Raw genomic sequence first — 14,532 nt, 5'->3', positions numbered from 1 at the left:
TCTCAATGGCCTCGAACAATTAACAATCACCACCATTCAATCCCAAACATTAACCACTCTCGCATTTCAATTGAAAAACCAAAACTCCTTTGGTTTTCCATCATATTCAAATTTGAGATTACACTCTAGCATTATTTAAAAAATGCCCATATGATTCAACTTCTTTATGAAAAGTTTTGTTTATTAGTACCGCTCTTAATATTTAATTTAAGTATATTTTCAATAATAGACATATAAGATCAGATAATTTAAATGATTCAGACAAATTCATAATAAAGTACTATTAATATAATGAAAAAAATAAGCAGGTACTTAAATAAACTCAAGAAAAATCCTGATTAATCAAAGTAAATACAATTGATAAAATTACAAATATTTCCCTTAGGACGGGTCCTTATAAATAGTCTTGAGTTGGGGAATAATTGAACAAGAAATAATTGGTTGAAAAAAATAGAATTGACCATGAGCATCACATGAATGACATTGACATTGCATATACTCAATCCACACAAACATAATTTACAACGAGATAGTTTTCCGCCTACAATGCTAGTTATGAACAATCGAACCACAATCTCTAAATCCTAGTGCGTTTAGGGTTTTGAGAGTATGTGAATGAGTGACTATCAATTATTTCTATTCATAGAATCACTTATACACACAATAGCCTCTGATATCCCATGATTATCTAATTAGCACTAACGAATTATCAGAATACACCCGATAATAAATGAGTCTTATTCATTTTTTAATATCTCTTTTATTTATCCTCATGTGTGTGACCCTATAAGTTTTGTAACATTAACAATAATATTAAATTACTAATTTAATATTATAAATATAAAGAGGTGTCAAAATACACATAATTATTATCCCAGTGACAAGAAAGTCATGTGATATGAAAGTTAGATGACTTCCAATCCTTTTATTTTGATCCCTAAGAGCCTTGCTTCTTGTAAAATGTATCTCTCACGTGACTCATCTAATGTCTAAAAATTGAGTTACCACTTGGTAAATTAACTTTGATGAGCCTAATGCAATAAAATGACTCAAAAAGTTATTTAGAAGAACAAATATTTCCATTTGCTCCTAATTCAAGAATCCAAGAATTTGAGTTACATATAAAGCAAGACATAACAATGGGATACTTGAGGGATTTTTTTAATTTGGTTAAAGATCAGATTAATTAGGAATGGATGTGGTGCTTAAACAAATTTCATAATTAGTTGAAGGAATCAAATTGGTTGATTAGACCAGAAACATTAGGATATTGATGACTTATGTCACCCATAGATTTTTAATTTTGAGAAACTTGTAAAGTGCTACTAGATGCATTGGCAGATGATAAATGCTTGTTTACTTGAGAGCAATTTCAGGGATAATTTGAAATTGAGATATAACAATGATTGATTAATCCAAGCTTAGATTTATGACAATCTTAATAATGGTATAGAATAGTCAATGAACTAGATACATCACAAACCTAAACTTATATGATAAAACATTATAAGAAAAATTTAAATCTAGATGACATTCTAAAGATAAACAAACTAAAAAATATACGATATAATATAGAAGATTAAAAGTGATAGGGAAATAGAAATGTAAACCTGATGTATAGTGGTTCGATAATTCGTCCTCACCAAGTCTACTACAATCTTCAATAGTTTTACCATTGAAAATTGAAATTTTTTACACTAGTTTAAAGATAATGATACAAGTATTTTGATACAGGAGATTATCACTAATTTGAACACTATTAACCCAATGCTTGAGCCAACATAAATCTAAAATGATACTCTCTTATGTTTAAGTAGATTACTCAACTGATAATGCTCATGATCTGAAATGATCTTGATCCAAAAATCTTGCTAGCAACAATAAATTGGCTCCAAGCTTTCGTTTTGCATTTTAATTGGTTTATTATGTGAGCAATTGTTCAAAATTTACTTGTGATTCGAGTCAATCTGTGTTGTGATTCGAATGACACACATCTCTTATTCGAATCGGGCTAACAAAACCAAAATCCAAACTTGAAGTATTCTAACTCATGATTCAAGCTGCAATCAACTTCAAGTATTCCAACTTGTGATTTAAGCTACACTTCATACACAAGATGGGGTAAATTTAGGAGGTTTGAAAATTCTTGATTTATAATAAATTCATTTTTGAAATCAGAGTTTGAAAATATTTTATCAAAGCGTTTGAGTAATTATGCAATAAAAATTCAAAGTCAAGAAATTAAGTGGAAAATAAAAGAGATAAGTGAAGAAAAATCACACTGAAGATTGTTAATTCTCAGTTTTTCTAATTGGCATTATGTTTGGTAAAACTAACTTATGGAAACATGTTGATAAGATGTTCCACGCAACTAATGAAGACATGTCAAGAAAGATGTTATGTGCAGAATCCATTCGACATCGTGCCTATTATGCTACAGCAGGATCAGTTGGAGTTAGTTGATGTACATATGCAGAATATTTTGGAATATTATGCAATCCTATGTGGAGCTTGATTCAAGGGATAATAAATTTTCTCCGATTTCAAGATATTTGATTAGTTACTAAATATGGAGAATATTTAGGAATTTAATATTTGAAGTCCTATCTTCATGGAGAAGATTGTAGAAGATTTTATGGAGTGCCCTACAGCGATTTGAAGTCCAAATCTAGTCTAGAAGATTGTTATATATAGCAAGTATCAAACCTATTATGTTGTGAACTTACATTGTAGAGTGTTAGGGTTTATACAGTCTTGTCTATTGTGAGCCACTCCTATACCATATTGATAGAAGAGTTTGGTGTTTTCATCGAGTTATAAGTTTTGTGTTCATTCGTAAGCTTTTAAGCATTGAATGACTGTTTGTTAGAAGTGTGTCTTCTAATATTTGTAATTGTTATCACGGTTGCGATTGAGGGGGATTTGAGGTGGGTGTGATACCTAGGTGAGTCTTAGGTACAAGCTAGCACGGGTAGTGATTAAGTGAGAAGTTGTAAACGGGGGAGTTTAGCTTCAAATTGATATTATTATAGTGGACTTATCCTTGGCTTGGTAGCCCCCAGAGTAGGTATTGTTGATACCGAATTAGATGAACAATTACTCGTGTTCTTTATTGTTTCTGCACTGCACTTATACCTTGTCGTTGTGTGTATTTGGAAAACATTGTCTCAACATCCTTTAGGACATATGTGATATGAATGCCAGAATTTCAAATATTTATAGAGGTTCAGTATAATGAAGTGACCTACTCTTCTCCCCAAAAATTGATCATGAGAGTTTTCACTAAGCTTGAGAGTTTTTAAAAGGCTATGCCCACAAAAACCCTTATACAAGGAAGTCACATTTTCAAGATATCTTCATACCAAGTAATGAACAGGGCTTGAAGTGATTAGACTCCAAACCAAAAAAACCAACAAGAATTGAAGCAGTTAGTCTCCAAACCAAAAAAAATAAACATGCTTCAATCGGTTATTCTCCAATCCAAACATAGGTTTTGCACTAGCTAATCTCGAACCAAGATGGAGTTTTGAGTTAGATATCCTACAAACTGAACCAAGATTTATACAAGATAACCACAAATCGGATCAGGAATTATACTAGGATGATCTCGAACCTACTGTGTTTTTACATTGGGCTGAACTATAGCTAAAATATGTGGGAAAAACATGAAAGATTAGAGAGGTTATGAGAAAATGAAAAGTCAGATTTTCACATTTTATGGATGATTATAAATGATAGAGAATCTATCTATTTATAGGCAAAGATTAGGTGTAAATTAGGAAACAATCTATGGACCAAATAAATGACCTATTTGATTAGGCTAATCAGTTAGGCACTATAAATAATCGATTGTTGATGCCCAAAATGGAAGGTTAAAATAGAGAGGAGTTACCAATCATTAAAATACTATCAGAATCTATTATATACTCGATTATGCTTCTTCTAGTGGATTAGGGATATAATCTAGTCGAGTTGACATATTAAAAAAAGATTTTCCTAATCATACAAATAATCTCCTAATCAACTAGCTAAGCTCTAAAAACATTATTTTGTTGATTTTAATTAGAAATTAAATACTTCTTAATTTTTTTAGTTTGTGTGTGATTTAGACATAATAGTTCTAGAAATGCCTTTCTGTCTTTACAATTCACTGATGACTCAAATATACACGATCAATCGAGCTCCCATGATTTCTCTCCTTCACGCTCGGAAGCTTCAAATCTTTGACTCTAGCTTCACACAAGATTCTCGAGTCTTCTTGATGAGGCTTGAGATATCTTCATGTGTTACTTACCATCATCTGAGATATTGAAAGTTTAAACCATCAGTAATTAGTAATCCTAAGTCTTCACTTGAGAGTCGTTGGACTATAATGATGACTTTAAACAAATATATTTAACTTAATTCAGGAGGATAGATTGATACCACCATGTGAATTTTTAACCGTTTGAACTAACTTTAGAAATTGCTTGACTTTAAGTATTGTCATCACTAAAATTAAGCAACTACTATTTGACCTATATCTAGCTATCCGTGAGCTTCACCATCTTGGATCACTTTTTGATTATATGTACAAGCACATAGATCTACATCAACTTATTAACTAACATCAAATTTCTTAGGCTAAAAAACACATTGTCATGAGTCCAAAACTACTTTATTAAATGTAAGGGTATCTCAATGGTACATAACTAATCGAATAATCAAATTGTTATCAAAATTTCTTAGGCTAAAAAACTACATTGTCATGGGCATTGGCTATATATAAATTGTTATTTAGATGGCGTGATAGTAAAATCATCCGGGGTTGGTAAATAAATATTTTTACACAGTTTAATTTCGGGTAAATAAATATTCTTACCTAGAAAAAAAACTCTTTGCTACCGAAATTTCTAACCATTGTAAAAGTGTATACACCGGCTAAAAATCATAAGATATAATTAGGCTCTGTTTGGTAAAATTAGCGGTTGGGTGATAAGGTAGCTGATAACTTATAGCTTATGGTTGATGACTGATGGCTGATAGCTTATAGCTGATGGCGGATGACTGATAGTTGATAAGTTAATTAAAATGTTTGATAAAATAGCGGTTTAATTAGCTGATAAATGTAAAATAACATAAAAGATATTTTTTTAAATAATAATTAAATGTATATTTAAAATAATTAAAATTTATAGGAGTAATAATAGAAGAAAAAATGATAAACTAAAAGCTATAAGTTAAAACGTTATTTAAAATAGCGTCTACAAAATAAGTTATAATTTAATAAAATAAACTATAAACTCGTGATAAAAAAACTGTTATTAAACAAATATTTTATTATCATACGAGTTTATAAGTTATAAACTCAAAATAGTACTTCACAAACATTAGCCTTAAGCTCAAGGTAAGTACTAAGTAAAGTAAGTAGTATAGTGATTTATGAAATTCGTAGAAAACGTCTTCTCATATATTTGCATAGCTTGAAAAGTATATAATAAAATAATCTAGAATACAATATGCCAAAAGAGACAACTTTCTATCATTTTGAAGGAAAAAAAGTGACCCACCTACCATCTTTTAGGTCCAACAAAAAGTAAAAGAGGAAAGAAGTGATTTCTCCATTTCCTTTTTGGAAAACCCTAAAACACACTGGTATACGAAGAAAAGCCATAAACATTTCAAAGCCAGCACTAAAAATATTCTTATATTAAAAGGGAAACCCTAGCACTAAGAAGCAAGTAAACTAATTTTAATATAATAAAACTTATTAAATTATGTAAAAATAATTCAAGAAGTAATTTAGACTGGCAAATGAAGAATTTCTAAAAATTTATTATCCTAATATTTTTGGGAGACATTTGGACTATTTAACGAGATAGAGAAACGCTTTTAAATAACATGGATTTGTAAAATTTATATATTAAGAATTAAAGATATTGAAAAATATTTTGGTACAAAATAGAAGCTGTGTTTATAAACTTGAAAGACTATTATCAATTAATACCATATCTTGTAAAAAAATTTCAAGTATAATGAATAATAAAAACTCTCTCTCTCAATAAATGGGTTAGATCGAATTGAATAAACAAATTTTATGTATATTTATTTTATTCTTCTGTTCGTGTAAATTTGCATACTAAATTTGAGAGATTGATTAATTTTACATAAAACTATTTATTTTATTTATCATTATTATTTGTTCCACACATAAAAAAGACTTGTTGTGATTTTATTATATATCACAATATAAATAATTTCACGTACAACTTTTATAATAAATTTTTTGGCTAAATTACAGTTTTGGTCCCCCTGTTTTAGTCTACTCACAGTTTTAGTCCCCCTATTTTCTTTTTAAACAGTTTTGGTCCCCCATTGTAATTTTTGTCTAAAAAAGCGCCTATGTGTCAATTTTTTAATACGTGTCATATTATTTAATTCCAAGTCATTTATAAATAACAAAAATTAATTATTTAATTAATTTAAATATAATAGTTAAAATAAAAGGGCTGGGTATTTGCTGCCCTAGTTCACGCTTGCTGGAGCCATCCTTCTCCATTGTTCTCTTCGTCCTTCATCCTTCTCTCAGCATATGCTCGATTTAAATCTTCATCCTTGTCTTTGTTTCAAATCTCCATTGTTCTCCATCGTTGATTTGTTTGTTTCAAGTCATGGGTTCTGAGTCAGTTCAAATATCAAGTTCTTCTTCTCATTCTAGGAGGAGAAGGTTACACTGTTACTGTGGCTTGGATTCACCACTTGTAACTTCGTGGACATCTCAAAATCCAGGGAGGAGGTTCTATGGATGTGGGTTGTACAAGGTACCTTTAAAACCTAATTTTTAGTTTGTATATTTGGATTTTAAATTCAGACATTTCTGGTTAATTTGTTACTTCCACTATCTTGTTTGTATGATTCAGCTACAAGGAAGAAAAGGATGTTCCTTTTTTGACTGGTACGATGAGCAAATTACAGATCGTTCACAGGAAGTGATTAACTCACTTTTGAAGAAGGTTACTGATTTGAAGAAGAATGATGGTTTAGCTAAGAAGATTGATGATGACCTCAAAAAGAAGATGAAGATTTTGGTTATTTTATTGATTTTTTCTTGGGTTTTGATCATCATATTGATCATAAGAAACTTGGTTGGATGATGTGATTTTGTTGTAATCACCACTAGAATTGGGTATTATTAGACAAAAGGATTAGTAATGTAATGAGTTTTTGATGTAATGTTACTATAATTATGAAGTAATGTAATGCTATTGTCAAATTATAATTCTGTTATGAGATTTATGTTCAAAATTTTCATTTTGTTATGATACAATGTTAACAAAACGTATTCTGCTATTCTGCTATTGCCATAACATTTTAACTCAAAACTTATCATTAATAATGGATCAAGTACAAAAAGTAACGAGTAAACAGGTTTCATAATAGCATATGATCCATAACTTGTCACTGTAAACATGTTAACCATTACACCAAAAAAGGTTTCACAATAAACATGTGACCCATTACATAATAAACATTCATGTTCCATAACACAAAAAGTTGTTTCAACAAAAAAAAAGACATTTGACAACATTTTCAATCAATTAGTCTCTTGAGTTTGTGGTGCTTGTGATCCTTGTGTCAACACAGTGTGTGATTCCTTTGTCTTCTTTTGCTTCTTAGCCTTGTTACTACCTTTTGCTAATTTTCGATCCGCCGCTGTTTTCCCTTTGCAAGTTCTTGAGTTGTGTCCTAAAGTACCACAACTTTTACACTTAACAGTGGTCAAATTTCTTGGTAGTACATTGCTTGACGTTGGTTCATCATTAGCCCTGTTTCTTTTCTTCTTAGGTCGTCCCGGAGCTCTTCTCATAACCGGTGGATTTATCATTTCCCCAGTAGTTGCAGCAGGCCATAGTCTAGGTCCATTAGACGGCAGCACAATATACGAGTAAGTAGCCAAAAAGTTTGATTTCCTGTTGCAATATATATAACAGTATTAGTATGCAATTCAGCCACATAAATGGTTCTATTCTGCAACAGATAAATTCAGCCACATTAGTATACATTCGAAACGTGCAACAAATGTATAAATTCAAATCTAAAAATTCTGCAAACAGTAGCATTTAAATGTATAAATTCTGCAGTAGCATTTAAATGTATAAACAGCAGCATAGGTGAAGAAATGTATAAATGTTGCAACACAAGAGTCTGTTATAAACTGTTTTTCTTGAATGAAGAATGAGACAATTGGAGAACACAAGCGTAAAAATTCTGCACTATATCTTCAAACTATATCATTCAAATGGATAAATTCTGCACTATACAAATTCTGCACTATATCTTGTTGAAAGAGTATTGTGGTGTACTTTTCGTTTATATCGTATCCACAGGGATTATTGCGATATCACCGCCGTTCTATAGCCTATTTTGTCTTGAGTTAATGTTACTTTAGTTTTAGGTTTGCAAAAGATCATTCAATTCTTTTAGTAGCAAAGAGTAAATTAATGAAAGTTCTAAGTTAAAGAAAATGTATCAAGATTCGATTTCATCGACCTAAATTTGTATGTCTCCTTGTAAATATACATATATGAACATGGTAACGATCAACATAATTACGTATCGACGCCTATATCGTCCGTGTCCGCAACGATATAGTTAGATTTACCGTATTGTTTAACCGACGATTTCTCCACCGTTTAAACAATACAAATAACGTTTTAAAACCGATACTAAGTAAACATCAAACGCTAAATCCATGTCTGCAATTTATAGTTTGATAGATGATAAAGTTAGATCTAGATACAAATATTGATGTCTCAAACACTTATACCAAAGAAAAAGCTTTAATAAACAAACTAAACCATCTATATTGATCATCACTTGTTCATACACATATATTCACAAGAAAAACCTACAAAAGGCTAGGAAGATTACATCTTATCTTGATACAAAAGAGATTTAGCTATCCATGAAAATGGTAGCTTGCTCAAGAAGTAAAGGATGAAGATCAACAAGCATCAAAGGCGATTAATCGACGATCAAAGCTTCCAATCTTCGATTCTTTGTTTGCTACAGTGCACAAGTGTTCTTTAGCTCTCAAAATCAACCAACCAACACAAAATATCTGAAAACTCCTTTATATAGCATTTCTGAAATCTGTCCAGGGCGCGTCGCGCCCTCCAGCGCGCTTCGCGCCAATACACTTAAAATTATAAACCGCCCATGCGCGTGACGCGCGCAACTCTCTGTCTGGAAGCTCCAAAATGTCTTGCCCAGGGCGCGACGCGCCCACATCCCAGCGCGACGCGCGCATACTTCTGCCAGGCACTCTCTTGCAAAGCTCAAAACAAGCTCCAAACTTCCCCAAAATTGGCTAAAACCTACAAAATCATAACTAAAACACATATTAACATAAAATGAAAGCTTAATATTATAAACCATAAATAATTATCTAAAACTTCAGGGAATTGTACGAATATCCGATAAAAACGGTCGAAAGGTGCCATTAATTAAACTAAATATAAACACAATTTGGCACCTAACAACTCTCCCCAACTTAAACTCTTGTTTGTCCTCAAACAAAACAATGATAAATTTCCGGGAACACAAAATATCACAAATGAAACAACAAGGTAGAAACAAGAACAATTGAATGGTTCAAATTCCAAAAGTACACAAAGATCAATCTTTACCAGTTTTCATCAAAGTACCATGATAACAATGCTAATCCTATATACAAATTCTATGTCAGAAATTCCACAAAGCAAAAGAAGTTCAAGAATGAATCACACCTACGTACTTCTCTACTAAGAGAACAAAAATGGAGGATCCTAACACTCACCAGACAATGACGCAAACATACCGAATTAATTATAAACTCATCTAAGCATAAGATATATAAAAAGTATATAAGCATGAATCACTAAGGACTTTCGGGTTGTAGCTTGGCTTGGTTAACAAGGAAGTGTCATTTCTCAAGGCCATTGAAACAAAAGGGGTCAATTCCTAAGAGAGCATTCAAATCATGATAATATCCACACATCCTTATCAACCGATCACACAATTTTATTGCTCAAGAGTTCATCTTTTTATTTTAAAAGAACTAGCTATATACAAAGCTCTTCTCTTTTCCTTTTTCTTTTTCTTTTTTTCTTTTTCTTTTTCTCTCTTGAGCAATTATTTATTTTCTTCTACACACCAATACAACCAAGATCAAAATTTTATTCTCCCCAACTTGAATATTACCACCACATAATCACGAATGCTCCCTATTCTAAGGCGAAAAGGAATCAATCCTAACCACATTTCATGGTACTTTTCAAGGTTCAAAGAAAGTCATCAAGATTCAAATCAAAAATCGGCAATTATAAGGCATGACATGATACCGATTGAATCTTGGCAAAATGGCTCAAAGTGGTTAGCAAATACTCACACACTCACCGGGTAGGTTATATTTGGATTGGAAGTTTTTCTCATAGTGCCGAACAAAACGCCTTGATCACTTTCATGCTTAACACAATTTAATAACAATGCAAGATTAATCATAATAAAAACGAGTTAAAACGCACATTGCTGGTATCCAGCACAATTTATATATATACACAGTGGAAAGTCTCCTCACAACTACAGCTAGGCTAAAGTGATTCACAATTGAACTAATTTTATCCACAGAAATTAATGACAACTAATTTGTACAATTTAAAAGCATCAGAATCAAAAGTACTTGATAAATAAAACGATAAAGGATGTACCTTGCGCGTACAGTTTTCAACTTATATCATCACCACTCAAATTGTGTTGCATCATCCAAATTCATTGTGGCAACAAAAATTCGTGTTCCAGCTAATTAATCATCAGGACAACTTATCAAACCATTATTTCTAAAATATAAACACTAAACTAAAATAAACTACTTAAAAATAAATAAATGCAAAAATAAAATAAACTGAACTTATATAAAATAAAAAAAACACACCAAACAGGTGTTAACTATCCAAAGGCGTAAACTTAGCCTTTCAAAGTACCTCATCCAAAAGGATGGAACAAAACTATAAACATTAAAAACAAAGTAACTAAAAATTGTTCTAACATAAAACTAAAAACAATAAAACATAAAACAGTAAAAAATAAAGTCTACTCCTCATCGGAAGTCTCCGGATCATCCTGCTCCATCCCCTCCTCAGGATCTGGCCTGCCCTCAGGCCATGAAGCATAGGCAGATAAATCATCCCTGGAACCAACAGGCTGCTGCAGAGAAAGCTGCCGGATAGAATCCTGCAAAAACATAAACGCTCTCTGATGCGCCATATGCATCTGATAGTTCCAATCACTTGCATCACCATACTGTGGACCAGCAGGCGGTGCAGCAGCAACCGGAACAGCTTGAGAAGCATCGGGAAGGTTAGATGCACCAGCAGCAACACCAAAAGGACGACCTCCAGGCAAACAGTACCTGTTAGCAAAAATATCATCTATAATACCATCCATGGGGATCATCCCACCAGATGGGAACCGGACACCAGCCTTCCTGCACAAACCCATTATTAAACCAGGAAAAATCAACCTACATTTCACCCCATCTCCATGAAGAGTCCCATTCAGGGCGACTCTTTTCAGCTCATTCGCCACAATCCTGGACACATCAATGTTATCACCATTCAGAATACCCTGAACCAAACCTGCCGTATCAATGGTGAGGGAAGAAGTGTGACTCCGTGGCCTAATGTTGTAAAGGACCACCGAAGTCACCAACTGAGCCTCCTCCGTCAACTGACTACGAGTAAAAGTCTTTGGCAGCCCAGCTTTAGTCAGAGTATAGGTGAAACCAGTCCTGCAAATCCTATCCCTAATGCTGTCTGCATCCCAATTTCCTCTATTCAACCTGGGATGGTACTGACACTCTTCTACCAAAGCAAGAGGGTTATCCAGAAAATCAAAAATTGCCTCTTTGCTAAAATCAATGGCCTTACCTCTCACCCATGTTTTAAACGGGTAAGCTTCAGTACCTGACCAACTGCTCGGAGGCAAGGCATTTGCATAAAACTCTCTGACAATCTCCACCTGATAGAATTGTGGTGGAGTGAACAACTTGTCCCAGCATGTTTCAGACAAAGCAGTCCACGCCCTTTGGAAGAGGCCGTGGTCAATAGGAATCACCGTGCGTTCACTCCACACAACGCGGCTTTCAAGCTCATGGTACCTCGCCTCTTGCTCCGGACCTAGAAACTTCGTCCGATCAAACCTGCCAGCTTGTGAGGAAGATCCCTCACCAGAACCAGTCTTCTTCCTCTTCAAAAAAGGTGCCATTCCTGCACAATTGTAATTCAAACAAAACACGCACAATTGAAACAAAGTTAGCATAACCTCTCAACTAAAAACCCACATCAGTCCACATTCATCATCAATCACAAAACAGGCCTAAACAAATACTCAGAATGCATAAAAAAAAAAATTTCAACGTTGAACCCAGGGCGCGACGCGCGCTGGACAGGGCGCGACGCGCGCTCTGCGAAACCCAGAAAAATCCTTCATTTTTCTGCAAAACAGAAAAGGAGAACAAACTTCTCCTCACTTCTAAGGGTTCCAGCAAGCAATATTTACAGTCAAAGCGTGGTTTCTACCCTAATTTTTCAAAATTATTCAAAATATTCCTAAATCTAAAAACCTAACAACTAAAACTATTTTAATGGAAAGAAAGGAGAAGAAGAACATACCTTAGATGATTGATGACAGTAGGGAGACGAGTGTTAGTGAGGATAAATGCAAGAATCAAAAAAATTTGGTTGTGTGTGTGTTTGGTTTCTTGGCACAAAGAGGAATGGAGGCTATGACCTCCAAAAACCCTAAAACTTACTTCTGAACACGAAACCGGGTCGGGCCCAGCATGGGTGGGCCCAAACAAAATTAATTTTTTTTTTTTTTTTCAAAAATATGTACAGCGCGCGACGCGCGCAGAACCGGCGCGACGCGCCCTCATCTCTGCCTGGAAGGGGTCCTTGAGTACACATAGCGCGCGACGCGCGCTAATGGGTGCGACGCGCGCTACACCAGAAACAGCAGAAAAACTGCATTGTTTCAGCACGCCCAAAAATACCGGTAGATCGTTTCTGGCTCGACGACAACTCAAAAATCCCACCTGCAAAAATAACACAAATACAAGTGAATATATACAACTTGGGGTGCCTCCCAAGAGCGCTTTGTTTAACGTCGGTCAGCTCGACGGTCAAAGGCAATCAAGGATCGCCAAACGATAAAACGCAAGTTTCACGATTAAAATCGCTTCCCCGATACACCTTCAACCTCTGACCATTTACTACCCACTCTTGGTTTGATTTTTGGTCCTCTATCACAATAGCCCCTTGGCTTCTCACTTCTTTTACCAAAAACGGTCCGGACCATTTAGACTTCAACTTTCCCGGGAAAAGTCTTAACCGGGAATTGAAGAGTAAAACTAATTGCCCTACCTTAAAGTCCTTCATTCTAACCTTACTATCATGATAGAATTTGGTCTTTTCTTTGTAAATTGAATTAGACTTATAGGCATGCAATCTCATCTCTTCCAACTCATTAAGTTGGATTTTTCTTCTCTCTCCACACAACTTGTGGTCAAAATTCAAAAGCTTTAAGGCCCAATATGCCTTATGCTCTAGTTCTACGGGAAGGTGGCAACTTTTACCATACACCATTTGGAATGGTGTAAGACCGATCGGTGCTTTGAAAGCGGTCCGATACGCCCACAAGGTTTCATCTAACTTCATTGACCAATCCTTCCTAGAACTAGACACAGTTTTCTCAAGAATTCTCTTAATCTCTCGATTGGTTCTCTCAACTTGCCCATTTGTTTGTGGATGATATGGAGTAGCTACCTTGTGCTTGACTCCATATTGCTCCAACACTTTTTCAAGCGGAGCATTACAAAAATGAGATCCACCATCACTAATTATCACTCTTGGCGAGCCAAACCGCGAAAATATATTTTTCTTCAAAAACTTTATCACGGTCTTACCATCTGCTTTGGGTGAAGCAATCGCTTCCACCCACTTAGACACATAATCAACAGCTACCAAGATGTATTCATTAGACATTGAGGAAGGGAATGGTCCAACAAAATCAATGCCCCAACAATCGAATACCTCAACTTCTACAATACTTTGGAGGGGCATTTCCTCTCTTTTCCCTATTCCACCAGTTCTTTGACAACTGTCGCATGAGGCAACATGGTGGTAAGCATCTTTGAACAAAGTAGGCCACCAAAATCCCGATTGAAGGACTTTTGTGGCCGTACGCAAACCATTAAAATGACCACCATAAGGCGAATTGTGGCAATGCCACAAAATGCTTTTTGTCTCCTCATCCGCGACACATCTTCTCAGAAGATTGTCACTACTCAACTTAAACAAGTGAGGATCATCCCAAACATAGAAATTAGCATCGTTCAAAAACTTTTTCCTTTGATTCCAAGTTAGATCCTCCGGTATCCAGCCAGATGCTTTGTGATTAGCCATATCTGCGAACCAGGGTCTAACTTCTTGTACCATGTACAGTTTTTCATCCGGG

The 14,532-nt window shown here is 34.3% G+C and overlaps 1 protein-coding gene across 1 annotated transcript; it reads left to right on the top strand.

The window, feature by feature from the left end:
- The first annotated feature begins 6,650 nt into the window (after positions 1–6,650).
- On the top strand, positions 6,651–7,175 carry LOC131613199 (uncharacterized protein At4g04775-like). Its single transcript, XM_058884888.1, has 2 exons — positions 6,651–6,800; positions 6,900–7,175. The coding sequence occupies exons 1-2, from the start codon at positions 6,651–6,653 to the stop codon at positions 7,131–7,133; spliced, it is 384 nt and encodes a 127-aa protein (XP_058740871.1). The 3' UTR covers positions 7,134–7,175.
- Positions 7,176–14,532: the final 7,357 nt, after the last annotated feature.

Source organism: Vicia villosa, linkage group LG6 (genome assembly GCF_029867415.1).
Source record: "Vicia villosa cultivar HV-30 ecotype Madison, WI linkage group LG6, Vvil1.0, whole genome shotgun sequence".
In the NCBI taxonomy this organism is placed as follows: Eukaryota; Viridiplantae; Streptophyta; class Magnoliopsida; order Fabales; family Fabaceae; genus Vicia; species Vicia villosa.
This window is presented reverse-complemented; position numbering and strand designations above follow the sequence as displayed.